At 40.7% G+C, this 27,112-nt stretch overlaps 2 protein-coding genes across 5 annotated transcripts; both read right to left on the reverse strand.

Annotated features, from left to right (window-relative positions):
- Positions 1 to 1,141: 1,141 nt before the first annotated feature.
- LOC102077252 (homeobox protein NOBOX) lies at positions 1,142 to 27,013 on the reverse strand. Of its 4 annotated transcripts, XR_002060523.2 has the most exons (10): positions 23,520 to 23,648; positions 19,114 to 19,264; positions 18,889 to 18,994; positions 18,552 to 18,688; positions 17,357 to 17,493; positions 5,349 to 5,610; positions 4,530 to 4,834; positions 2,594 to 2,931; positions 1,977 to 2,053; positions 1,142 to 1,437 (listed from the first exon to the last, which is right to left on the reverse strand). XR_002060523.2 is itself a non-coding variant. In XM_019355893.2 (9 exons), exons 3-9 carry the CDS (start codon positions 18,889 to 18,891, stop codon positions 1,330 to 1,332), a joined length of 1,290 nt encoding a protein of 429 aa, XP_019211438.1. In that variant the 5' UTR covers positions 18,892 to 18,994; positions 19,114 to 19,264; positions 23,520 to 23,648; the 3' UTR covers positions 1,144 to 1,329. The 4 variants fall into 4 exon arrangements, 3 of the variants coding, with proteins under 3 accessions (XP_019211438.1, XP_019211440.1, XP_019211439.1); XM_019355893.2 differs by lacking the exon at positions 1,977 to 2,053 and having other exon boundaries at positions 1,144 to 1,437; XM_019355894.2 differs by lacking the exons at positions 1,977 to 2,053; positions 23,520 to 23,648 and adding an exon at positions 26,866 to 27,013 and having other exon boundaries at positions 1,148 to 1,437.
- LOC109200353 (neurofilament medium polypeptide-like) lies at positions 23,584 to 27,112 on the reverse strand. Its single transcript, XM_025904759.1, has 3 exons — positions 27,011 to 27,112; positions 24,308 to 24,376; positions 23,584 to 24,221 (listed from the first exon to the last, which is right to left on the reverse strand). The coding sequence occupies exons 1-3, from the start codon at positions 27,090 to 27,092 to the stop codon at positions 23,584 to 23,586; spliced, it is 789 nt and encodes a 262-aa protein (XP_025760544.1). The 5' UTR covers positions 27,093 to 27,112.

Here is a 27,112-nt window from a genome sequence, read left to right on the forward strand (position 1 = left end):
AGTAGACTGAAATTGTAATCTTTGATACTCCCTTCTCTTGGGCTAACCTAATTGGTATTTTTGGGCCCTTTGCTGACTCCCTTTCTGACACTGTGAGGAACCTGGGTGTTGTCTTGGACAGTTCCTTCAAGTTGGACAAACATGTGTCCTCTGTAGTTAAATCGAGTTTCAATCAATTACGTCTAATCTCTAAGGCCAAGCCCTACATACCATGTAAAGACCTGGAGAAACTTATCCATGCCTTTGTTACATCAAGATTAGATTACTGTAATTTCCTTTATACTGGTTTCCATTCTACCCTTGTTCACAAACTGCAGCTCGCTCAAAATGCGGCTGTGCATCTCTTAACGGGAACTGGAAGTTTTAGTCTATTACTCCAGTTCTTTCCGACCTGCACTGGCTCCCTATTAAATTTCGTATTGATTTTAAAATCTTATTGCTCACTTTTAAAATCATAAATAACACCGCACCCACCTATCTTACGGATCTCCTCAGCTCTTATACCCCTGGGAGAGTGCTTAGATCAGGAGGCCAAATGCTCCTGGTGCGACCTAGATCTTGGCTCAAGACCAGAGGTGACTGCGCATTCGCAGCTGTTGCACCCTACCTCAGGAATAACCTCCCTCTAGCTATTCGGGCTTCTGATTCAATTCAATCTTTTAATCTCGATTAAAAACTTATTTTTTTAGCCTTGCTTTCCCCGCCTCTTAGAGCCCACATTTTAAGTGTACTGTAACTTATCTTTTTCGCTTTATTAATGTTTAGAATGTTTTAACCTTCAGCCCTTCGGGTTGTGCCTACTATATTATTGGTTAGTTATGTCACCCGCCTGTTAGCATATTTTATTTGTATTTTGTATTTTGTGTTTTGTATTCATATTTATTATTCCTCTTAACTCGTTCTGTGAAGCACTTTGGCATACCTGTGGTTTTTTAAATGTGCTATATAAATAAAATTGTATTGTATTATATCTTAATACGAAGATTTATTTTTGACCCAATGCTTGCACAGAAGGCCATATTTCTTAAAGTACTAGTTACCTGCTCCAGATACCAAAAATTATGAATAAAAATACTAAAATTAAAAAAATAAAATCCGTTTTTTTTAATGCATTGCTATTTAATCTTCAGAAACACAAGTCCACAGATCTGAAATACCTTTTTTATTTGACATTTAGAACACAGACATTAACAAATGCTTTAATTTTCTTAAAAGCAAAGCCTTATTTAGCTAAAAGATAAAGAACTTTGTTTTTACTTCAAGGGTGTCTTGAACATTTTTTGTGACTCAGCCTTTAAGCTTTTTTTTTCTTTTTTCTTTTTTATTGTTCTAAGCCAAAATTGAAATGATAAAAGCAGAAACACTTTTACTTCTGTCCAGACGAGGGAGTTGGATGTCCTGGTCATCTGTAGGAACTGTGACATCCATTTCTTCTGTCTGTAACACAAAAGGGAAACAGTAAAGACATATTTAGGGCATGTGACCATTCCATATACCAAAGATGCTCACAATCGGTGTCTTCTCAATATAAAGCAAGGGGGATCTTTGTATGGTTATTCAGTTAAATCTACCAAAAGACATGTATGTTCCTCAAGATTTTAACTTTTGTGTTTTAATTAGGTGTGAATTAAGCCACATGCACACCAACAACACTTAAGAGTCTCCACTTCATAATAATCTGACAATTAATTACTTGCATCAGATTCCTTTACCTTGTTAATTGATTATATCAACTTTCTTTCATTAGTCAACACTAAGCCTAGAAGTTCTGAGTACTAAGTAATTATACAGAGAAAATGAGTTGTTTTCTTTATGATTTTACCTTACATGGTGTAATTGTATGTGAGTTGATATATAACTAATTCATCTGTATGTGGCAGGCTGAATATTATGTCTTGGTTCAACCTACTTTCAGTCTGGCACATTAGGGGGCGCTAGTATAAATAGTGGCGTCTGAGCATCCCCAAATCGCGTACCTGTGATCTCCTTTCGGTCACCTGACTTCCCCTGGAACATGTGACTAAAGCCCAGACTTGAATGTCCCTGATTAATTCTTTAGCCAATTTAAAAAAAAAAAAAAAAAAAAAATACAGAGTCAGTGATGTTATTTTTCAGTGTAGTGTTTCTTCACATCTCGTTCTGATTTCTAAACTGGTACCAAGATATCTTTTCTGAGGTACCTGAAATAAGCTACAATTTGAGCAAAAACAAACTGTCTTTAAAAGGGACATCAAAAGACAAAAACTAAAATATTCTTCAATTGTTGTTTTATATTATAAAAGCAAGTTAAATGCAGAAATAAATGATTAACCGCGCAATGAGCATTTATTGTAGCCAGCAAACTCCAGCCTGGTGGCTTTCACATTTCGGCTGAGAACATCCTAATAGTAATAAAAACAGGAAATTTAGAAATTCACACACATTATATTTACATAGACAGTTGAAACACATGCACACATGCTCACACACACTTAAATTCAAAAATGTATGGGAGAAAAGTCGCAGTGGAAGTGGCTGTGGATCTCTCTAGGACTGTCATAATCAATTTTGACACAAGAGGGCACTGCAGGGCTTTATGGAGAGGCTGCGTTACCTGCGAGGGCATTAGCAATGACTCCCTGGCTGGAGTATCCTCCACCCTGAGGCAAGAGGGCAGGAGCGTTGACACAGGTGGCAGGACGGTGGCAGTGCTGGTGGTGCTGCTTGTGAAAGTCTGGTTGAGTGAAGGATCCTGGGAATTTGCATGCAACGACTCCTGGTCCTCCCCAGGGAAGAACGAAGGAAGAGGGAAGATGGTGGAAGAGGTAGGCTGGTGCTCTCGACCAGGTCCCAAGCTGCCAGGGTAAGCAGGAGGGCACTGAGTACGCTGGTGCATGGCTGGCTGACTGCACATGTTGCCCCATGGGTAAGACTGGTACGCTGTAATCCCAGCTGGATGGAAAACACATGCAGATCCAAACAGACTGAAAATTCAGCTTCAGTGGCAGTAATTGAAACCTCAAACACTTCACCTTCACCTCAAATATGCCAAGAGCATCTGCATACCATTTAATTCTAATGTTTTTCCTGTGCCCTCAACATGACTCCCTTTTGTCTTATTAATCAATGCTGACCTATACATTTCCTTATTAAATCACCATGTAATTTATACATCCAACTACAAAGCTTCTGATCTTTCTAATTTGCACCACTGAATGGTGACTAAAGCTGATGATATGACAGTGATGAGAGCAATGTATAATACAAGATTAAAAATAATTATTGAACAACTGAATCCTTGTTCAATGATGGTTAGGGATGGGTATTGATAAGATTTTCACGATTCCGATTCCATTTTTGATTCTGTTTAACGATTCGATTCTTTATCGATTCTCTTATCGATTCTTATTTTTTTAAAAAGAGAACACTAAGGTCGATTAGCTTAGAAATTTGTTTTATATCTTCTCTTTGAACAAGATAGAAATTTAGGAGTAACATGGCCTTACAAACCCAACCGTGAGACCTTAAGAGATCCACAGCCTACGCCTATTCAATGGGGTGTCACAGGGTCCCCAGGAAAAAAAAATTGTAAAGGTAAAATAAATATTCTTCTGTAGCATTAACAAAGTATAACATAAATTATTCTGTAGCAATTACACAAGAATATCCAGTAATGTCCCTGCCTACAATTAAAGACATTCACTTACCGAAAATCGGGGGCATCTGCTGTGGCAAATGGGTGCAAGCCTTTGACCACAAACTTAGTCACTGCTCGGTGACTTTCGTCTATCCTGGCCTGAAAGGAGACGCTACCGGTAGACTGCAGCGAGAACTGCCAGCATCTGAGCCAGCCAGACTCTGTCTGTGTCTCTTATCATGGTCACCTAAATGCAACGCACAGTAATGATTTATTATAGAGTAATTATATTTATTATTATTTATCTGCCGCATTAACGGGAGAGGACGTGCAAACGTTACCGCTGCTGCTGGGTTGAGATTCACGAGTCCGGAGCGGAATTAAAAACACGACATTCATTTAAGGTTATGGCGTTTTTTGTGAGCAAATGCTTTTGCATATTCGTAGTGTTTCCTCCCTTAAATGAAATATCTACTTTGCAAGTATTGCAAGTTGCCCTGTTGTCATCCGTTCTCGTAAAGTATAACCAAACTTTTGAGCGTTTGAGCCGCTTAGGCGCCCTGCCAGGTAAATGACGCTCCGCAACGTGGTGACGTCTTTTGGGGCGACTGGAATCGATAAGGGAATCGTTTATGGCAAAAAATGGCAAACAATTCCAAGGAATTGAAACAGTGGGAACCGGTTCTCAACAAGAACCGGGTTTCGATACCCATCCATAATGATGGTGCAAACATCTGTTTACATAGAAAGCACCAAGTAAAACTTTCTTTTGACTTCTCGGTTAGTTTACACTGATGTAGGGTGTATAGATTTTACTTTCCATTTGTAAAATTTTAAAATTTAAAAAAAGTAAAATTTCATATTTTTTCCAATACATAAATTAATGCAATCTCATTTTACCCCAGTGACTCACCGTGGTGACCAGACGACTGCAGTAGGATTTGACTTGCACTCTGGGACTGAAAGTAGGCATGACCCGTGGTGGAATCGGTCACCACTCCTGTCGAGTTTCCTCCAGGGCCAAAAGTCAGGTAGGAGGTAGGATTAGACTCTGGAGGGTTAAGGGTGAGGTAGGGAGGTGGTGTGAGGTAGGTCATGTGGGGCAGAGATGCTTGAGGTTGGAGCTGAGGCTGGCTGGTGTGGTAGGAGGTTTGGAGCTGGTAAGACAAAGTGTTGCTCTGCTGGCTAGACGTCAGGTAGTCCAAGTCAAAGAGCAAACTGAGGACAACGCAAACAAGAATTTAGTCACAAAAACAAACATCTTTGATTATTGCTCCATCTGTAGGTTTTTGTTGTTCTTATGATTACTTCTAGTGATATCGAGCCAGACAGACACAATCAGAGTTTTATTCTCAGGTCTCACATTATTTATGTGAGGTTTGTGCCACTATCTCTATGCAGTGCATCTGCGTGGCTGAACATGGATAGATACTGCCAACCGTATTAAAAAATAAACATATTTTTGCACAAAGTAGAAGTTTTAGTGCTGTTACACATCTATAGTCATACAACCATAATTGTATAAGAACAAAGTGACTAAGTGCAATCTCTCACAGCATATTTTAGCTAAAACTGACTCCCTGCTACTACAGACGATGTGTGAGCCATGACTACATCAGTATTTCACAGATTCCCTCTCTGCCTACTCTGTCCTGCTGTCAGCTCTTCTACTCATCCATATTTGAAGCATCCTCTAGTATTCATGTCACAGTTTGCTGCGAGTAGAGCTGACCTGGTGTCAGTCGGCAGAGACTGGGTCTCATGGTGGGCCAAGGTAGAGCCACCCTCCAGAGCATCCAGGAAGAGGGGTGGGGTGTGGGCTGGTGTGTTGAGGAGAGGGGGAGTGGGGTTTGCAGAGTTAAAGGTTGTGGTGAAAAGAGGAAGGCTGGCTAGCTGCAGAGGGGGAGGGCTCTGCATGGGACGGGGGGGATACTCCACCAAACCCTCCTGAGATGAAAGCTGGTGCTGGCCTGTATCCATCACTCTGCTTTCACCTAACAGATAAAAACCAAGCAATTAGAAAGCAAGATTAGACAGGGATACTGTAGTTTGGTTTCTATGTAATTTTACTTTCTCAACCTGCAGTGTGAAGGTTCGCTGAGCTGAACAAAGATTTCATTCTTCTGTAAACACTTCCTCATATGTAGGAAAATCCGTTAAAAACCAATGTTTGTAATGCCATGAAAGCCACAAATTTTATTGAGGTCAAATTTGCAGCTACTTTACATAACCGACCCAACAACTGAAGGAGTTTTGGTGGACAAGCTTTGTCCTCCTCTCTTCCAGTGGCTTAGTTATTTTTACTTTTAAAAATAACTAATGTTAACAGAGGGTTCTAAGCAAATGTAACGAAACTTTTCAGCCATGATGGAGGTGGGGAGACTGCATCGCGGCTTGATCATCCAGATATCAAAGAATTTAAGCTGGTCCGGTTTGAGATCATTTCCTTTGGGATTAATAAAGTATTCTGATTGTAATCATTCATCAGGGCCTCACAAAGGAATGATAATTCAGGTTGAAGGGAAACTTAATCCCAAATCCAAGTTTACATATTTTCCTCTGACCTTTAGGCCAGATCAGGAGGCCAAATGCTCCTGGTGCGACCTAGATCTTGGCTCAAGACCAGAGGTGACTGCGCATTCGCAGCTGTTGCACCCTACCTCAGGAATAACCTCCCTCTAGCTATTCGGGCTTCTGATTCAATTCAATCTTTTAAATCTCGATTAAAAACTTATTTGTTTAGCCTTGCTTTCCCCGCCTCTTAGAGCCCACATTTTTAGTGTACTGTAACTTATCTTTTTCGCTTTATTAATGTTTAGAATGTTTGAACCTTCAGCCTTTCGGGTTGTGCCTACTATATTATTGGTTAGTTATGTCACCCGCCTGTTAGCATATTTTATTTGTATTTTGTATTTTGTGTTTTGTATTCGTATTTATTATTCCTCTTAACTCGTTCTGTGAAGCACTTTGGCATACCTGTGGTTTTTTAAATGTGCTATATAAATAAAATTGTATTGTATTATATCTTAATACGAAGATTTATTTTTGACCCAATGCTTGCACAGAAGGCCATATTTCTTAAAGTACTAGTTACCTGCTCCAGATACCAAAAATTATGAATAAAAAGACTAAAATTAAAAAAATAAAATCCGTTTTTTTTAATGCATTGCTATTTAATCTTCAGAAACACAAGTCCACAGATCTGAAATACCTTTTTTATTTGACATTTAGAACACAGACATTAACAAATGCTTTAATTTTCTTAAAAGCAAAGCCTTATTTAGCTAAAAGATAAAGAACTTTGTTTTTACTTCAAGGGTGTCTTGAACATTTTTTGTGACTCAGCCTTTAAGCTTTTTTTTGTCTTTTTTCTTTTTTATTGTTCTAAGCCAAAATTGAAATGATAAAAGCAGAAACACTTTTACTTCTGTCCAGATGAGGGAGTTGGATGTCCTGGTCATCTGTAGGAACTGTGACATCCATTTCTTCTGTCTGTAACACAAAAGGGAAACAGTAAAGACATATTTAGGGCATGTGACCATTCCATATACCAAAGATGCTCACAATCGGTGTCTTCTCAATATAAAGCAAGGGGGATCTTTGTATGGTTATTCAGTTAAATCTACCAAAAGACATGTATGTTCCTCAAGATTTTAACTTTTGTGTTTTAATTAGGTGTGAATTAAGCCACATGCACACCAACAACACTTAAGAGTCTCCACTTCATAATAATCTGACAATTAATTACTTGCATCAGATTCCTTTACCTTGTTAATTGATTATATCAACTTTCTTTCATTAGTCAACACTAAGCCTAGAAGTTCTGAGTACTAAGTAATTATACAGAGAAAATGAGTTGTTTTCTTTATGATTTTACCTTACATGGTGTAATTGTATGTGAGTTGATATATAACTAATTCATCTGTATGTGGCAGGCTGAATATTATGTCTTGGTTCAACCTACTTTCAGTCTGGCACATTAGGGGGCGCTAGTATAAATAGTGGCGTCTGAGCATCCCCAAATCGCGTACCTGTGATCTCCTTTCGGTCACCTGACTTCCCCTGGAACATGTGACTAAAGCCCAGACTTGAATGTCCCTGATTAATTCTTTAGCCAATTTAAAAAAAAAAAAAAAAAAAATACAGAGTCAGTGATGTTATTTTTCAGTGTAGTGTTTCTTCACATCTCGTTCTGATTTCTAAACTGGTACCAAGATATCTTTTCTGAGGTACCTGAAATAAGCTACAATTTGAGCAAAAACAAACTGTCTTTAAAAGGGACATCAAAAGACAAAAACTAAAATATTCTTCAATTGTTGTTTTATATTATAAAAGGAAGTTAAATGCAAATAAATAAATGATTAACCGCGCAATGAGCATTTATTGTAGCCAGCAAACTCCAGCCTGGTGGCTTTCACATTTCGGCTGAGAACATCCTAATAGTAATAAAAACAGGAAATTTAGAAATTCACACACATTATATTTACATAGACAGTTGAAACACATGCACACATGCTCACACACACTTAAATTCAAAAATGTATGGGAGAAAAGTCGCAGTGGAAGTGGCTGTGGATCTCTCTAGGACTGTCATAATCAATTTTGACACAAGAGGGCACTGCAGGGCTTTATGGAGAGGCTGCGTTACCTGCGAGGGCATTAGCAATGACTCCTGGCTGGAGTATCCTCCACCCTGAGGCAAGAGGGCAGGAGCGTTGACACAGGTGGCAGGACGGTGGTAGTGCTGGTGGTGCTGCTTGTGAAAGTCTGGTTGAGTGAAGGATCCTGGGAATTTGCATGCAACGACTCCTGGTCCTCCCCAGGGAAGAACGAAGGAAGAGGGAAGATGGTGGAAGAGGTAGGCTGGTGCTCTCGACCAGGTCCCAAGCTGCCAGGGTAAGCAGGAGGGCACTGAGTACGCTGGTGCATGGCTGGCTGACTGCACATGTTGCCCCATGGGTAAGACTGGTACGCTGTAATCCCAGCTGGATGGAAAACACATGCAGATCCAAACAGACTGAAAATTCAGCTTCAGTGGCAGTAATTGAAACCTCAAACACTTCACCTTCACCTCAAATATGCCAAGAGCATCTGCATACCATTTAATTCTAATGTTTTTCCTGTGCCCTCAACATGACTCCCTTTTGTCTTATTAATTAATGCTGACCAGTGTTGGGTAAGTTACTTTAAATTAGTAACTTAGTTACATTACTAGTTACTTCTCTAAAAAAGTAACTCAGTTACTTCAAGTTACTCGTTACTTTCAAAGTAACTAGTTACTAGGGAAAGTAACTTTGGTTTTACTCAGAATTCTCTTGTTAATGTGTTGCTTCCGTAACTGGATACCCAGCAAGATTCAATTCAATTCAATTCAATTTTATTCAATTCAATTTTATTTATATAGCGCCAAATCACAACAAAAGTCGCCTCAAGGCGCTTTATATTGTACAGTAGATAGCACAATAATAAATACAGAGAAAAACCCAACAATCATATGACCCCCTATGAGCAAGCACTTTGGCGACAGTGGGAAGGAAAAACTCCCTTTTAACAGGAAGAAACCTCCGGCAGAACCAGGCTCAGGGAGGGGCGGCCATCTGCTGCGACCGGTTGGGGTGAAAGAAGGAAAACAGGATGAAAGACATGCTGTGGAAGAGAGACAGAGATTAATAACAGATATGATTCGATGCAGAGAGGTCTATTAGCACATAGTGAGTGAGAAAGGTGACTGGAAGGGAAAAACTCAATGCATCATGGGAATCCCCGGCAGCCTACGTCTATTGCAGCATAACTAAGGGAGGATTCAGGGTCACCTGGTCCAGCCCTAACTATATGCTTTAGCAAAAAGGAAAGTTTTAAGCCTAATCTTGAAAGTAGAGATAGTGTCTGTCTCCCGAATCCAAACTGGAAGTTGGTTCCACAGAAGAGGGGCCTGAAAACTGAAGGCTCTGCCTCCCATTCTACTTTTAAATACTCTAGGAACAACAAGTAGGCCTGCAGTGCAAGAGCGAAGTGCTCTAATAGGGTGATATGGTACTACAAGGTCATTAAGATAAGATGGGGCCTGATTATTTAAGACCTTGTATGTGAGGAGCAGGATTTTGAAATCAATTCTGGATTTAACAGGAAGCCAATGAAGGGAAGCCAAAACAGGAGAAATATGCTCTCTCTTTCTAGTCCCTGTCAGTACTCTTGCTGCAGCATTTTGGATTAGCTGAAGGCTTCTCAGCGAGTTTTTAGGACTTCCTGATAATAGTGAATTACAGTAGTCCAGCCTGGAAGTAATAAATGCATGAACTAGTTTTTCAGCATCACTCTGAGACAGGATATTTCTAATTTTAGAGATGTTGCGCAAATGGAAGAAAGCAGTCTTACATATTTGTTTAATATGTGCATTGAAGGACATGTCCTGGTCAAAAATGACTCCAAGGTTTCTCACAGTGTTACTGGAGGCCAAGGTAATGCCATCCAGAGTAAGAATCTGCTTAGATACCATATTTCTAAGATTTTCAGGGCCGAGTACAATAACCTCAGTTTTATCTGAATTAAGAAGCAGAAAGTTAGCGGCCATCCAGGTCTTTATGTCTTTAAGACATTCCTGCAGTTTAACTAATTGGTGTGTGTTACCTGGCTTCATGGATAGATAGAGCTGCGTGTCATCTGCATAGCAGTGAAAATTTATGCTATGTCTTCTAATGATGTTGCCTAGGGGAAGCATGTATAATGTAAATAGAATTGGTCCTAGCACTGAACCCTGTGGAACACCATAATTGACCTTAGTGTCTGAAGAGGACTCTCCATTTACATGTACAAACTGGAGTCTATTAGATAGATATGATACAAACCACTGCAGTGCAGTACCTGTAATACCTACAGCATGTTCTAATCGCTCTAATAGGATATTATGGTCAACAGTATCGAACGCAGCACTAAGGTCTAGCAGGACAAGCACAGAGATGAGTCCACTGTCAGAGGCCATAAGAAGATCATTTGTAACCTTCACTAAAGCTGTTTCTGTGCTGTGATGAGCTCTGAAACCTGACTGAAACTCTTCAAATAAGCCATTCCTCTGCAGATGATCTGTTAGCTGTTTGACAACTACTCTTTCAAGGATTTTTGATATGAAAGGAAGGTTGGAGATTGGCCTATAATTAGCTAAGACAGCTGGGTCTAGAGATGGCTTTTTAAGTAAAGGTTTAACTACAGCCAGCTTGAAGGCCTGTGGTACATAGCCGATTATTAGAGATAGGTTGATCATATTTAAGATCGAAGAATTAATTAATGGCAGGACTTCTTTGAGCAGTTTTGTAGGAATGGGGTCTAAAAGACACGTTGATGGTTTGGAGGAATTAATTATTGAAGTTAACTCAGAAAGATCAATTGGAGAAAAAGAGTCTAACTTAACATCGATGGTACTAAGAGTAGCTGTAGATAATATTACATCTGTGGGATGATTATTGGTAATTTTTTCTCTAATGATAAAAATTTTATTTGTGAAGAAGTTCATGAAGTCATTACTAGTTAACGTTAAAGGGATGGTTGGCTCAGTAGAGCTCTGACTTTTTGTCAGCCTGGCTACAGTGCTGAAGAGAAACCTGGGGTTGTTCTTATTTTCTTCAATCAGTGACGAATAGTAAGATGTTCTGGCTTTGCGGAGGGCTTTCTTATAAAGCAGCAAACTATTTCTCCAGGCTAAATGATGATCCTCTAAATTTGTGACACGCCATTTCCTCTCCAGCTTACGAGTTATCTGCTTTAGGCTACGTGTTTGAGAATTATACCACGGAGTCAGGGACTTTGGATTTGAGGCCTTAGTTTTCACAGGAGCTACAGTATCCAGAGTCGTACGTAGTGAGGAGGTAAAATTATTAACAAGATAATCAGTCTTGTCAGTCTTCTATCTTGCTTACATGCCACAAGTGCACTGTGCCACCTACCAACAGAAAGGAAAAAATAATGTGCACATTTCCACGAGAGAAATCCCACGCCTGGACCGTCGTTGACCGCCGCCATGATTCTAGCCTGCTTTTTACATCCAACACAAAAACTGCAGTCGTGGTGCTTTTGATTGTACTCAGAACTTGGAAATTCTGCCTTCTGAATAGGAAGATGTAGGTAACACCAGACTGCAGATGAGCTGCATACAGAGCTGGACTGGGACAAAACAATCGTCCCGGGCATTTTGACTAGAGACCGGCCCGCCATTATAGGAAAAATCATAAAGCCTTTGAATGAAAATAAACGCTGTTGTGACAGTGATGTACACTGTTCTGATGGTATATATGTATCAATCTATCAATTGTTTGTTGTAAGACTCAGATAATTATTATTTTTTTAAAGCGAGACATTTTAAATGAGAATAATAAAGAAAAGTATTTCCTTGTCCCCCCCTTTCCCTGTTAATGCCCTACCTGGCCCCCTGGCAACACTTTGCTAGATCCACCCCTGCACAGTTACCAGCTGTCAGCTACTTAGAAAAGGATCCTGGTGTTATTTGTCTCTCAGAAACAGTTCATAACTTCCCTTCAACTCATCCATGTCACCTAAAAGGTAAACCTGTTTCTCCATCACCTGTTCAGCTCTGATGATTCAGTAAGGACATCTCCTGGTTTCATCTGCATGTTTCCCTCTCACCAGATAACCAAACTGATATCATGACCAGCAGTTTTACAGCTGTGGCTCCAGCAAACATCAGCTGATACTAGAAATTAATATTAAATAAATTCTAACAACAGCTGATCAAGCTTAAACGTGCTGCTGTTGTTTAACGCGACCTCCGCTGGTTTCCTCTTTCTGGCGCAAAGTGGGCGATAAATAAACAAGAGAGAAAAGCCGATCAGCTGATCATTGATCAGTTTCGTGATTGAAGTAGAAACGGGAGAGGAGAGAATGAGAGAAGAAGAGGCAGCTGTGCAGCTTCAGCTTTGTGTCTTTTTCATTGTAGCTGAAGTCCGGGACAAACTGTGTTCCTTTTCACCTCAGTACGAAACGCGTTTTTACGGGACGGTTGGCAACTCTAATAATTAACCGTATGAACAAAATAAAGTTCAACATTAGTAACATAGCACCCACCCAGCTGTATAGAAACTCCGTCATGCTAGCTAGCACGCAGTACGAAAATGTCAGCATACCGAAAATAAACTCCACCTAAACTTGGTTTATATCTGACCCAGATAGACTGCAGGTCATAACTTCTTACCTGAAGTTCAGTTCACCTGACACTCGGACCGGCGGCCGCTTCGGGTCTCTCCTCTTGCCTCCCTTTTCCTTCATCCACCTGCTGGCTTCCACCACTTGCTAATGTTATTGAATCTGTGGAAGCTCCGCGATATCCACCACACGAAGTAACGAGTAACGAGCCTATCTAAATCCCAGTAACGAGTAACGCGTTCCTGGTTTTGGCATAATAACTAGTTACCGTGCTCGTTACCACAATAATAACGTAGTTACTGTAACGCGTTACTTAATAACGCGTTAGTCCCAACACTGATGCTGACCTATACATTTCCTTATTAAATCACCATGTAATTTATACATCCAACTACAAAGCTTCTGATCTTTCTAATTTGCACCACTGAATGGTGACTAAAGCTGATGATATGACAGTGATGAGAGCAATGTATAATACAAGATTAAAAATAATTATTGAACAACTGAATCCTTGTTCAATGATGGTTAGGGATGGGTATTGATAAGATTTTCACGATTCCGATTCCATTTTTGATTCTGTTTAACGATTCGATTCTTTATCGATTCTCTTATCGATTCTTATTTTTTTAAAAAGAGAACACTAAGGTCGATTAGCTTAGAAATTTGTTTTATATCTTCTCTTTGAACAAGATAGAAATTTAGGAGTAACATGGCCTTACAAACCCAACCGTGAGACCTTAAGAGATCCACAGCCTACGCCTATTCAATGGGGTGTCACAGGGTCCCCAGGAAAAAAAATTGTAAAGGTAAAATAAATGTTCTTCTGTAGCATTAACAAAGTATAACATAAATTATTCTGTAGCAATTACACAAGAATATCCAGTAATGTCCCTGCCTACAATTAAAGACATTCACCGAAAATCGGGGGCATCTGCTGTGGCAAATGGGTGCAAGCCTTTGACCACAAACTTAGTCACTGCTCGGTGACTTTCGTCTATCCTGGCCTGAAAGGAGACGCTACCGGTAGACTGCAGCGAGAACTGCCAGCATCTGAGCCAGCCAGACTCTGTCTGTGTCTCTTATCATGGTCACCTAAATGCAACGCACAGTAATGATTTATTATAGAGTAATTATATTTATTATTATTTATCTGCCGCATTAACGGGAGAGGACGTGCAAACGTTACCGCTGCTGCTGGGTTGAGATTCACGAGTCCGGAGCGGAATTAAAAACACGACATTCATTTAAGGTTATGGCGTGTTTTGTGAGCAAATGCTTTTGCATATTCGTAGTGTTTCCTCCCTTAAATGAAATATCTACTTTGCAAGTATTGCAAGTTGCCCTGTTGTCATCCGTTCTCGTAAAGTATAACCAAACTTTGAGCGTTTGAGCCGCTTAGGCGCCCTGCCAGGTAAATGACGCTCCGCAACGTGGTGACGTCTTTTGGGGCGACTGGAATCGATAAGGGAATCGTTTATGGCAAAAAATGGCAAACAATTCCAAGTAGGGCTGTGCGATATGACCAAAATCTCATATCCCGATATAAGAATTCTATCGTCCCGATAACGATATAAATCACAAAAATTTAACATTTTCTGTAAATTCTGTGAATCTCGGGCAGCTCGACTTGCTGGAAGTGTTTCCAGCTGCGCGTCATGTAGCTGAAGTCCAGTGTTTTAACAGATGCATGAAACGATAGATTTTTAGACATAAGTTGTAACGGCCGCCGTTTTCTTTGTGAGTATTTATTACACAGCGTGCTGCGGGGAAAAGCCTGTTCTAACGTTTGAGTCTAAGGTTTATTTTTTAGCACCTGGCGGCTCTTTTTTACTTCTCATCCGTAAATAATCTGCTCTTTCACGTGATTCAGTTTATTTTGAAAAGTCTCAACAGGATCTTGAGCTTTATTATGAAAGGATTATGTGGAACATAAACAAGCGGACACGAGGTGGTGTTACCGTCGTTGTTGCTAACCACAACGCATAAAAACAGGCGCTTGTCCGTCCATAGTGTGGTTATATTAAATATAAGAGAAAGAGAGAACTTTAAGAAATTAATATAGTCACTACAGTGACCCATCAAAACGGTGAAAAAATATTGCCGTAAACAGTTTATTTTGCGACACCACGAAACAAACGATAGCGTAAAATGAAACGATAGACGTTTTTATATCGTCATCCGATATATATCGTTATATCGAACAGCCCTAATTCCAAGGAATGATGGAGGTGGGGAGACTGCATCGCGGCTTGATCATCCAGATATCAAAGAATTTAAGCTGGTCCGGTTTGAGATCATTTCCTTTGGGATTAATAAAGTATTCTGATTGTAATCATTCATCAGGGCCTCACAAAGGAATGATAATTCAGGTTGAAGGGAAACTTAATCCCAAATCCAAGTTTACATATTTTCCTCTGACCTTTAGACTTATTTAACCATCTAGATTGTTTTGTTGTGAGGTTTCCATTTTCATCAATGGAACGAGATGGCCTTCACATTGCAGGGCTCTAAGAAGACAAAAAAACTTAACAGCTTTAGTTTTGTTTGATTAAACAGACAAAGCAAAAATTCAAAAACCTCGTTATGAGCAGTTTTATGTAGGACCTATTTTCTTTCCAATGCTACTTTCAGCTGTTCACGTATACACAAGGGCTCGCCACAGTGGGAAAGCATGCATGTTTGATTTGGCAGATTCTTTTTAATAATTATTTATATTTATTTTTGCACTGGATGTCTTTTCCCGCTTATTAGGCAAATGTGTAATAATGTGCAAAACAACAGGGCACAGAGCTTACTAACATCATAGCTCAGCTGAAGGGTGATGCGATCTTTAACACCTTTGTATGCCATTTTGAACTTGGGTTGAGTCGTTTATTTTAATAAGATAAACCGAATTCCTCACAGACAGACTGAATGCTCATCAAGCTAATGCATTAAAAGCAGGGTGTCGTAAAATGCAGTGATGGGAATAACGGCGTTACTAGTAACGGCGTTACTAACGGCGTTACTTTTTTCAGTAACTAATTACTATTCCTATCGTTACAACGCCGTTACAGTTACTAACAAGGAAACGCGGTCCGTTACTATTTTTCAACAAACAGACGGTTGAAGCTGTGTTCAGCTTACCGCATCTTATATCAGCTGCACGGAAGTAGCTGTAAGTAATCTGGACGCTACAGTTTTAAGCAGCTGCGCGCTCCCGCGGACGGCAATCATGATCGCTGTCTAGCACAACACCTGGAGCTCAGGGGGCAAAACAATCGAGTGCTGCTGTTTGACTGAGGAAGAATAAAGTAGTCGTGGTAAGTCAATCACGTGACCACTTAAAGACAAAGCAACAAGGTGATATATACCAGTTTTTAAATTGTGTTGATAGGCCACGTAAAACCAGAGTCGTGATAAACAAGATATACGCGGCGTTTTTCCTCAATAGTTTCGCCACATTAGCGCTAGCAAGCACTCTCTGCTTATGAGCAAAAAAACAAAACAAAACAGGGGAAGTTTTAGGAGAGAGAGAGAGAGAGAGAGAGAGAGAGAGAGAGAGAGAGAGAGAGAGAGAGCAGAAAAAGAGAGAGAGTGAGTTTTGAGATGTGAGATTTGTGACGTTTAGCGTGTTTGGAGTGTGTAGTTAATGTGTTGTCTTGTGTAGTTAGTGTGTAGTGTTGTGGATAGTTTTGTGTTGTGTGTTAGAACAATGAGGCGACTGCTGTCTCCAGGTAGAAACAGCAGTGATACACCTGCTGCTGTCAGACCTGCAGGTATCAGGCTGTGATGTTCTCCTTTGTAGTGGACACAAAATATTTTTTGGAGTGGCACAAATAATTTGTGTGGCATCTTATTGAAGAACAGCTGATTGTTCTGTAAATAGTTTGAAATGGTTATTTAAAAAATCAAGGTAAATGGATGCAAATAAATTTGTTGTTTGCAAAACTTGTGCATAGGATTTTAAAATTTACAATTAATATTTGCATTTGAAGTTATGAAATATGATTCATTAAAGATGTTTGTGGTTGTTACAGTAAAAATATAACTTTTTCTACTCTGATTTTATGGTTTTTGTCTGATTTTAGATCAATTCTGGTTATACAGTATGACAAAATGAGAACATAACTGTAAATTCAGGCATGCGAGGTTGTGCTAAAAAGAATGACACCAAACAAGGCAAAGCAAATAGTTTTTAAAGGTAAAATGTGGAGGGAAAATCAAGAGTAGTAAAAAAATGGCCAATTATACCCTGGACCCCAGGGGGTTAAACGTTCTTTTTCTTTTTTTTCTTTTTTTTAAGTAACGCAATAGTTACTTTCCAAGTAATTAATTACTTTTAGAATATTGTAACTCTTGGCCCTGCGACAGACTGGCGACCTGTCCAGGGTGTACCCCGCCTCTCGCCCTATGACAGCTGGGATAGGCTCCAGCGCCCCCGCGACCCTGGAAAGGATAAGCGGAAGCGAATGGATGGATGGATGGATATTGTAACTCAGTTACTAACTCAGTTACTTTTTGAAGTAGTAACTAGTAACTATAATTGAATTACTTTTTCAAAGTAACTTGCCCAACACTGGTAAAATGTGCATGTGTGGATTTTCACACCTGGGGTGCTGAGGCTGGCCAACAGGCTGCTGTGGGAGGGTGGGCTCTGAGTGGTTATGGTGGGGAATGAAGGTGGCACAGGGGCAAGCTGGGGTAGCTTGAGAGCATAATAACGAGACAAAGAAGCGGCTCCCTTACTAAAACAAAGACAAAGAACAAAAATGCACTTAAGCATGAATCAAATCAAAGTACAGAGATAAAAATCTAGAGAGGTGGGGGGGATTCTGTTCATTTGTGAAGATAATTCACCTCTCATCCAAGAGGCTTCATCAGTTCTAAAAAACCAAAGATGGAGTCCCAGGTATTTAACGTCTAGTGGGGGGCTGTCCCCTTTGGAAGTGGCCCTGAGGGTCACTGACCCACTATTAACCCAGAGCTTCTTCACATGAGCCAAGATGTGAGAAAAAAAAGAAAAAAAAAAGACCGTGGGTTATTACCATCACCAGGGGTTAAGGGTAAAGTCACTGTGAGGGCTTGCCCAACCTCATCATGTGACCTTAATAGCTCAGTTGAGGCAGGGTTTGAATCAGCACTAAAGTACCTGACTACACTGAGTAAAGACACTGCAATAACACTTTCAGTACCTACTCGGCTCCGGTTCGAAGTGATCTGAGCCTATCCAAAAATGTGATTTCAACAGACGTAACTCAGTCATGAGAGCGACTTAATCACAAGAATCAAAACTACCATTTCTGAAAGCCAAGAACGAGGGAAATCCCCCGCCACACACACACACACGCAAAAAAGCCACACACAGAGCAGCAGGTACACCATTGTCTCGACATCCATTGTCACAGTGGATGTGGATTTAATTCTGGATTATTTATATAGTGCCAAATCACAGCAGTTGCCTCGAGGCACTTTGCATTGTAAGGTAAAGGCCCTACAATAATGCAGAGAAAGCAATCAAACAACACCCTAGGAGCAAGAAACAGCAAGAAGGAAAAAACTCCCTTTTAACCAAAGAACCCTTTGCAAGATCAAATGACCTCCTTTACATCTCTCTCAAACCATCTTGTCTTCTTAGTCCAAAATGTGAGCACTGGCATCCTCAAAAGAGTGACCTTTATTCTTTAAGTGTACAGCCTTCAAACCTAAATATGTCCATCTACCTTATTTTTTTTAGTCTCTCTAGACTACCATGACCTGGATGACTGCAAACCTACACAGACACACAGGAAAGAAACAGAAATACCTGTTGTGAGCCAGTGTGGGCAAAGTGGGATTGATTTGGTGATGTGGACTGTATTCAGCTCTACTCTGTCCGTGTTCCACCTTTGCTGTAACACCACGTACTTTCCTCCACTTCGCCCTTCGGTTCTGAAACCAGACCTGGGACCCAGAAACATTCAGGGGGAAACAAATAAAAGACTGAGGAGGCCAACAAAAAGGTAGAAACTGCTTTACAGAGGATGAGATGGGATTTCAGGAACACAAAGAAAAAAATGCCAGTAGTAGATCTTCATAAGGAAAACATCACAAATAAGCCTTCAGTAAAATTTCACAGAAGATGAACAGAGTAAGAGTCTAACCATAATTCTCTGAGGTGTGACGCCGACTGAAGCAGCAATCACTTTTCTTTTTTCACGTCCGGATAGTGATCCTCTTGGAACAGGGCCTCTAAATGCTCTAACTGATCTGTACGCAAGAGCACGTTAGTGTGTACACACACACACACACACACACACACACACATTACAGGGCAATAATTTGCATAGCAGTCAAATGTGAGCACACACAGAGACGTTTCCCCTCACCTGTGCTGTAGTCAATCCGTGTTCTCTTCTTCGGTGCAGGTGGCAGCAGGCAGCTGTCCACAGACTCTATCCCTGGCAGCAGTGGGAAGCTGAGGGCTCGACCTCGGCCCCTGGTGCTATGTTGGGTGGGGTATACCTGCGTTATCTCCATCTGCCATGAAGACACAGTACCTCAGCACAAATGTTCTCAGTCAAATTCAGTAAAATGTCCCAATGTTTTTTCCTCTTTCAAAAGGATTTTAAATAATCAGGTATCAATTATCACATTTTTAAAAGCTGAATATAATTTTGGAGAGTCGTCTGGGGGGGAAAGAAAAAAACCTTTGAGTGCAGTGCAGAGTTGAATGTTTCAGCCCACACAATGCAATGCAGCAATCATTTCCAAAAAATAAAAGTTCATTTAGGACTTCCAGGAAGTAATTAATTTCCATTGTTCTATCCCATATGTGATATTAACACGTCTGTTCCAGGTCTGCAGCCAGCAGGTAATGATTTTTCTAATTTTCTGTTAATTGCTTGGTTCATTAAATCTAGTGAATATAAAATGCCCACCGCAGTTATCCAGGACCTGATGTAATGTCTTCAAACTGTTTACTTTTTCTGATGACAGACAATACTCAAACATATTGTTACGAAATCAGTTTCACCCTGGTTCTTTTTTATTCCTTGAGCATCCAGAGATGGCACCGGACTCAGTAGTTATTTCACAAAACCTTTATTCATCTTTTTTCATCTTCATTTAAGCATGCATCTTCTAGAATGGAAGACGTGCAAGGCCGGTGTCCCTCTGCAAAATCTTCACTCCTTTGTCTGTGAACCACAGTTTTGTAGAAGGGACCCATGGTGTGCTGTAAACTCTGTGTCGGTGTGTGTATGCACGAGCACGTGAGTGCCTGTGTGTGCGCGTACCCGTATGTCTATTTGAGTGCATAAGTGTAAAGTGTGTTGTGTTAGTCCCCGAAGGGAAATTACTCCTCTGCATTTAACCCATTCACCCAGTGAAGCAGTGGGCAGCCACCAGTGCAGCGCCCGGGGAGCAGTGTGTAGGGACGGTACCTTGCTCAGGGGTACCTCAGGGTAGCCGTTCAGTGGGGTCGAACCCCCGACCTTCCGATCATGGGGCAGACACTCTACCTACTGAGCTATCCCTGCCTGTGAGTGACTGTGTGCGCGTACCTGTGCGTATGTCTGTGCACGTGAGTGAGTGTGCATGTAGGTGTGTCGTAACAGTCAAAGCACTGTTTGTGTGTGTCTCTGCATACGTGACTTCCTTCGGGTCATAAAAGTAATCTCCTCACCCAAGCTTAACCAAATTCCTCTACACAACATAGAAAACAGAGTTAACATATTACAAACACTGAGACCCCCACTCTGCATCCACTGGGCCATTGGCCTCTTGTTGTCTTACATTTACAGATAAGGTGGAGAGTCTCCTGCAAACCTACTTCTAAGTTAGAACAATTAAGAGTTTTTATTAAAGGTACAAGCATCAGCATCAGCAACCCCCGACTGTAGCTTCCCGTCTCCTTTTATGACAGCAGACCCCCAGTGTCCATAAATTCCTTTCCCTCTAAACAAGTACACACACTCAAGCCTACAGCTAAGCCAAACTGAAACACACAGACAAATCCTTTCCTATTCATCTGATCTACTGCTGGACCCTCTCATCTAAGCAAATTTAACACATTACATTCTAATAATTACTTTCTTGTACTCACAATATCAAAACACCCCAGAGACAAGAAAAACTAACAAATAAATCACAACTGGGAAAGCTGCAACCGCTAACTTTGGATTTTTTGGGGGGGAGGAAAAAAAGGGTTTTAAAGATTGATCAGTTATGAAAATAAACAGTTCTTCTCCTGCCAAACTGGTAACTGTCTGACTGTCCCAGCTCTACCGAACTCACATTTCAGTTGTCAGTCTCTGTACAAATTTGTCTTCAGGCCAGCGTAGTTCAAAAACAAACAATCATTTCTGATTTGATCTGGTCTGAAGTACAGCGCTCGCCAAATTGAAACGTCTTGCTGTCGTAGAACCCGTAACATTATCTAGTAAACATTAAAAGTACCGATTACTAGCACAGCGCATGCTGTGGGTCCAAGAGTGTCATCCTGGCAAATAACAGTAAAGAACAATTTATTTACCGTTATCACCTTACATAGCTTTTCAGTGAGATGAGATCATTCTCCACACGCTCAATGTGCTTGTTAATGGCTTCAAAGAATCTGTCACCTACGGATATCACACGACATTACACACTGAGACAAACATTCAAATCCAGGATGCCATTTTCACAGCTGCATCATTAATAATTCAGAGGACTCTAGGTGTGCATATTTCATACACACTAGACTGTAATTACACACTGAATGAGCCATTATTAGAAACCTGTTGAGATTTACTAGAAAATGCAAAACTGTTGGGTTAAAGGTTAAACTTCATGATCAGCAGCCAAGTATAATGTGTTTATTTTTGTCTTTTCACACACTGTAACCCTGAAATTCTCTCGACACAAATGTCCAAATCATTCAGATAAACTGTCTTTGCGCTGCTTAATACAGAATCATTTCCACCTGAACCCATATGAGGATGCTACAGGTAATTATCCAGAGTATTCACAACAAGCGAGTGGGCGTCATGTATCCTGCATCCTCCATGCTTTACTCAGACAGCATCTGGCAGGTTTGTTGGAGAAATTTCTCCAAGCACAACATCCCAGTGCACTTCAGACACAGCAACACCCTCACAAAAAACTACCTAATCAAAATACTCCGACACATGCTAAAGAACGCATTGTTCACCCTGCAATGCAGTGAGGAGTGCTCGGACCTTTACATAGGAGAGCAGAGATCTTCGATCAAGAATACAGACAGAGGCACTGTGAACAACCACCACTGAGTGGAGGTAGTGACGCTAACTATCAGCCACCTATAATGCAGTCCTGAAATCCTCTTCCCAACCCCCACAGCTTGACTCATGTGACCTTAATAGCTCACAACAATATGGCAGGGCAATGTCTCACAGAGGAGTCACATCTTGACTCATATGACCCTTAAAGACTGACTGGAGATTTATGATTCAGCAAGAAATCTATGCAGTAGCTATTAGTGTGTACCTGAATAAATAGAATAAGTGTTTTTAATCTGTACTGCCACTGTTGTGTATTTTTGACTAGCTAAATAAGCTATACACAGAGCACTGGTCAGGTTCAATCCATGAATGTGTTTTTATCACTAATAACCAAAACAAATCCAGTTTTTCCTCACTGTTTCTGGAACGCACCAACTTCCAATGTGTCTGCAAATGTTTATATAAATATAAACATATAGGTCTTAACCTCAAACCCCCGTGAAAACCTATGGCGTAACCTCTTGTGCATCACCCTAGCAATGTGACTACATGTTAGCTCAACGTAGCCCGCGATTATTGTGATTGGCCATTTCAGCACCATCGATTGCCGCTTTGCTCTTCTTCTTCTTTTTCACCTTTTTCACTGCAGTTTTAAAATTTATCAGTGAAAGTAACGATCATCTCCTCAATATAAGGAACATTAATAATAATAGTATTAATATAAGTACTCACAAATGTCAGCAAATTTCTGGAGGGAGACTGTGGAAACTATTGGAATGAATGTAAGGGAATGTATAAAGAAGTGAAAAATCTTGAGGAACAGATATCAATCCCTACTCCCAGGGTTTTATTTTTTTCCTATTGGCTGGCACTACATATAAAAGACCAGGACATTAGCACATTGTAATTAACACAATGCACAATAAATGCCAGCAATGACGTTGGCCATTTACGTAGGTTACATTGCAGGCACTACAAAGATTCCCAGCAGAAGTCTAAATCGGACATAACAGGCTTGTCCACATCTATTAGGACCACATTTAAAGTGACAACCCCATCAGGGATTAAATACCTGGGCCTTCAGACATTTAAGAAGTAAAGAAGCATCTTATGTGAGTGGAGACACACCTTTATAAACCCCCAAAAATGCAAGTCCAGTTAGCTTCAGTTCAAGTAATTAGGGCTATTTTGACGTGGGTCGGCAAGAACCTTACAAGGACACTCAGAGAGCATCCTTGACAAAACCCAGCAGAATATTAGTAGTGAGAATGCATCCAAAGCTCTTACATGTGAAAAAGAACCACTTCAGGGAATGTACTGACATGATTTCCTAACATTCTTGGGGTTCATGTTTGAAACTGGCTTAAGTTTGAGAAAGATCTTAAATCTGCATGTCTGAAATAGAGCAGCATACAAACAGAGTTTGGTGTGAATGTGTCACTCAGGTTCAGCGTGCAATGAATCTTGAGCACTAAAGAAGAAATGAAAGGGAAAATACATTTCAAGTGGTTCACAGATCATCAGGTATGAGCACATGAATGGTTTCCTCTCACCTCAAGTGGTTGTGGGCCCTGCTGCGGGACACTGTGAGGCAGAAGGGGGCTATGAGGTCTTTTGTTACTCTGTGGCTGAGGACATGTGGGCTGGATGGAGACAGGAGGCTGTGAGGAGTACAGCAGGGGATGGGAACTGGGGACAACACAGCCCTGTCCCCACAAACCCCAAGTAGAGTGGGTCAGAGAGGTCACAGCTGTTTGTCAGAGCCGAGGTCTCCTCTGAGCTCATCGCTGGCACCTCCTGTGTCTCACTTGTCTTCTCCTCCTCAGACCTCTCACCAACATCCTTTACTCCTCCCTTACTTCTCACCTGCTCACTTTGCTTCCTACCTCGCTTGTTCTTACTCTTCTTCTGCTCATCTTTTTGTGCTAAGCGCTTTGTCACTTTACTCTCTTGTTCATCAGCAATTGTTTCCTTGGCCTTCTCAATCTTGTCGTCTTCCATCTGCACCTCCTGTACCACTTTCAGCCTACTCTCAGGCTTCACCTGCTCCTCCTCTTCTCCCTCTGTCACAACTTTCTCTTCTTTCCCCCCCTCCCCGTCCTTCTCTTCTCGCCATGTCTCCTCTGCTGCCTCTTCATCCTCCCACTGACTAAACACTTCCTCCTCCGTTTCCCTCCTCCTCCTCCTGCTCATGTTCCCTCGGTTGCTGTTTTTTGACAAATCCTCCAGTTCCTCACACAGAAGGCTTGGACAGTCTGCAACAGAGTAAAGCAAGAATTTGCTTTTTAACTTAAAAATTTGGACTAAAAATCACTCATCTGGTTTTACTTCAGCATCCTACCTTCTATTAATATAGTTCTCTGGACATTAATCAGTTCATAATTATCATCAACATCTATCATCTTGACTTCTACAAGAATACAAATAATAACAGAAATAAATTTTTGGATCAGGCCAGTCTGAAAAATGAATACAGGCTCAAGAACTTCAAAGTCAGAATTCATTTTGTGGCAGTTAGGAGAAGGCTTTGATCTTTAAGTTCCAGCCTACTGCACTATGTTTTCATTAAGGATCATTTTACCCAGTTTATTTGGTCAGATATTGCAAAAATATGCCCAGTTAATGATTCTGACCTGCGTGTTTTTCCTAACAAGCTCCTGAAAACTGAATGTTTCTCACCTCAAGTCATCATAAGCTGGAGCCAAGTACTATGAATCGAGTTCAACATACTCAGGTTGTCTTTGTGTTATCTGGATTCCCTTATCCTTACATATTTAGTCAGGAACACATGAAGCTTTTATCAACTCACCAAGTTAACCTAGGTTTTAACCTGCACACTCACATTAAACTGGGTGGCATCTGTGGCATTATCAACAGAAAACAGATGTTAGTAACAGAGCAGCTGATTGTTCAAAAGATGAGTCTATAATATTAGAAAACCATGAACTGGTTGAACACATAATACAGACTGAGATAAACACAGCTGCTCCAGACAAAGCAGCGGTGGTGAAGGAAAAGCACTGCACAGTAGATAAATACTGAAAGCGCTGAATGAATGCATGGACACTCAGTGCTTTGTAAGACAGGAAAAAAGAGAGTAATAAAGTTTAGCCTATTTAAAGCCAGGAGAGAAAGACAGCAAAAATGCCCACTGTTTATCAGAATCTCATGGATTATAATGAGTAAATGACTAAATTAATGTTTAGAAGACAATGTTAGTTCTCATTCTTTCAGCTGCAGCTTTGATGTTGGTTGATGATCTGAGAGCAAGTGAAGAGTAAATGCAACAAACAGAATTCAAAGGCTCATAGTCTATGTGCAAATTAAATACAAACCAGCCAACAGTGGAAGGGGAAAAAAATAAGGAAAAAAGAGGTGTATCTAAAAATATATATCTCTTATTAATCATCGGGGAAGTGTGAAGACACTAGACCCACCTACTATCCACACAGGAAGTCAGAGGAATCTTCCAGGAATGGTATCATTTCCCAGAGAACTGACAGGTCAGTAGACGCTGATTTCAGACCTAATGATCTCTAATCTAGGGAACAAGTTATCATGGTGAAGCACTCTGGTAAGAAGTGAACCATCTTAATAGCACAGAAAAACCAGGGTTAACCCTGATAACCAGACAGGATGAAATCCCACTCTATCATAAGGCCTCTGCAGTGTTGGGAAAAGTGAACTAACACCTTTTTTTCCTGTGTTAACTACTAAAACTACAAATGCTTCCTTCACCCAAAAAAAGTTGTTGTTCAATGTCATTCTTTTCATTTTCCCCTTTTTAAAAAAACAAAAAACAAAAACCTAATTCTGCTGTAACTGAACCACCTCTAAACACCCATCCTCTATTGTTTCCATCGTAATGAACAGTGTTAAGGCCTGACTGTTTAAGACGGTCAGTGCTCAAACGGTTCCCAGTTTGAGCACTCTGTAGACAAAGTTAGAACAGGAAGGCCGAGACGGTTTGAACACGTGTAGGGGGAGTAGTGGATATACTGGACAAAGGATGTTAAAGATATGAGGGAAAAATCACAGACTTGGATGCAAAAATATCTGATTGGCTGTTCTGGTCTCCAATAAGCTCGAAGTGACGAAATGCAATATCCCAGAATCCATTTCGTCCAAAACTCAAACGAGGCAGTGGCAGAGGAACACAGAGTGGCGGAGTTTGAAATATTACTCTTTCTGGGTCACAAAATAAACTTTTAAGATATTTTCATGCGAGAATGGTGCTGTGTAAACTTCAAATATCTGCTTGTTTCATCAAGACATCACATATTTCCATAAATGCTCTAATTGCGAGCGAGCGCAAATGCAAAAACTGAGCGAGAGGGGCTGCTATTGTGTGTGTATGGATAATAGCAAACACTGAAATACATTTCTTGCACGCAATGAATTTTGTTCACTCAAATTCAGCTTTTCTTCGCTCAAAATAAATTTCTCCTCAAAATGCAACACTTGCACCTGCAAACTTTTTTTTAGGTTCGCTCAAATTTTTTTTATGTGCGCTCAGAATAGTGGCACAAAAATAACGCCATAGGTGACCCGCAGGTCAAATAAAACGCGCGTCGGTCTCGCGGGGAGCAGCAGCCTGCGGTGGCTTAATTAGTGTCCCAGCCGTGCGCCGCCTCGTGCCACCACCTCACCTGACCGTTAATTAACTCTGAGGGGCTGTCCCCATCTCCAAACACCGGGTCGTAATAACCGTGTTTTAAGTCGTCCCCGCGGAGCAGAGCTGCACTGGGAGCTTCACTCACAGGGGGAAAAAAATAAAAGCTTTAAATAAGACGTCATTCAAAAGTTTGTTAAAAATGGCGTTAAAAGTTTGTCCGCGTGCATCAATTGAAAAGGCTTAAACAAGCCAATATAACAATTAAAGGGCAGCAGTATCCTTACCCAAGTCTTCACCTGCGTCACCGTCTTCGTCCATGAACGCCACCATCAAAACCAATAAACTTGTGCCAATAATCAATTAAGTCGAGCAGACAACGAAGTGAATGTCTTCATGACCGCAGGTTAATGGGCTTGATTGATTGATTACCTCTCTCTGCTGTGTGACGGAGAATTATCACGTGAAGGGTGAAACAGAAGCAGCCAATCACAGAACAGAACAGATGCACCATAACTCTACTTTTACAAGGAA

Source organism: Oreochromis niloticus, unplaced genomic scaffold (genome assembly GCF_001858045.2).
Source record: "Oreochromis niloticus isolate F11D_XX unplaced genomic scaffold, O_niloticus_UMD_NMBU tig00006735_pilon, whole genome shotgun sequence".
Classification (NCBI taxonomy): domain Eukaryota; kingdom Metazoa; phylum Chordata; class Actinopteri; order Cichliformes; family Cichlidae; genus Oreochromis; species Oreochromis niloticus.

Coding starts and splice junctions, on each gene's coding strand:
- LOC109200353 (XM_025904759.1), bottom strand. CDS start 27,092: ATGGTGCATCTGTTCTGTTCTGTGATTGGCTGCTTCTGTTTCACCCTT. Junction 24,377..27,010: donor CCGTCACACAGCAGAGAGAG/GTAATCAATCAA, acceptor GTATTCTTGTAG/AAGTCAAGATGATAGATGTT. Junction 24,222..24,307: donor GAGAACTATATTAATAGAAG/GTAGGATGCTGA, acceptor ACTCTGTTGCAG/ACTGTCCAAGCCTTCTGTGT.
- LOC102077252 (XM_019355893.2), bottom strand. Junction 5,611..17,356: donor GGCCAGCCTCAGCACCCCAG/GTGTGAAAATCC, acceptor TTTATCTGTTAG/GTGAAAGCAGAGTGATGGAT. Junction 4,835..5,348: donor TCTCTGCCGACTGACACCAG/GTCAGCTCTACT, acceptor CGTTGTCCTCAG/TTTGCTCTTTGACTTGGACT.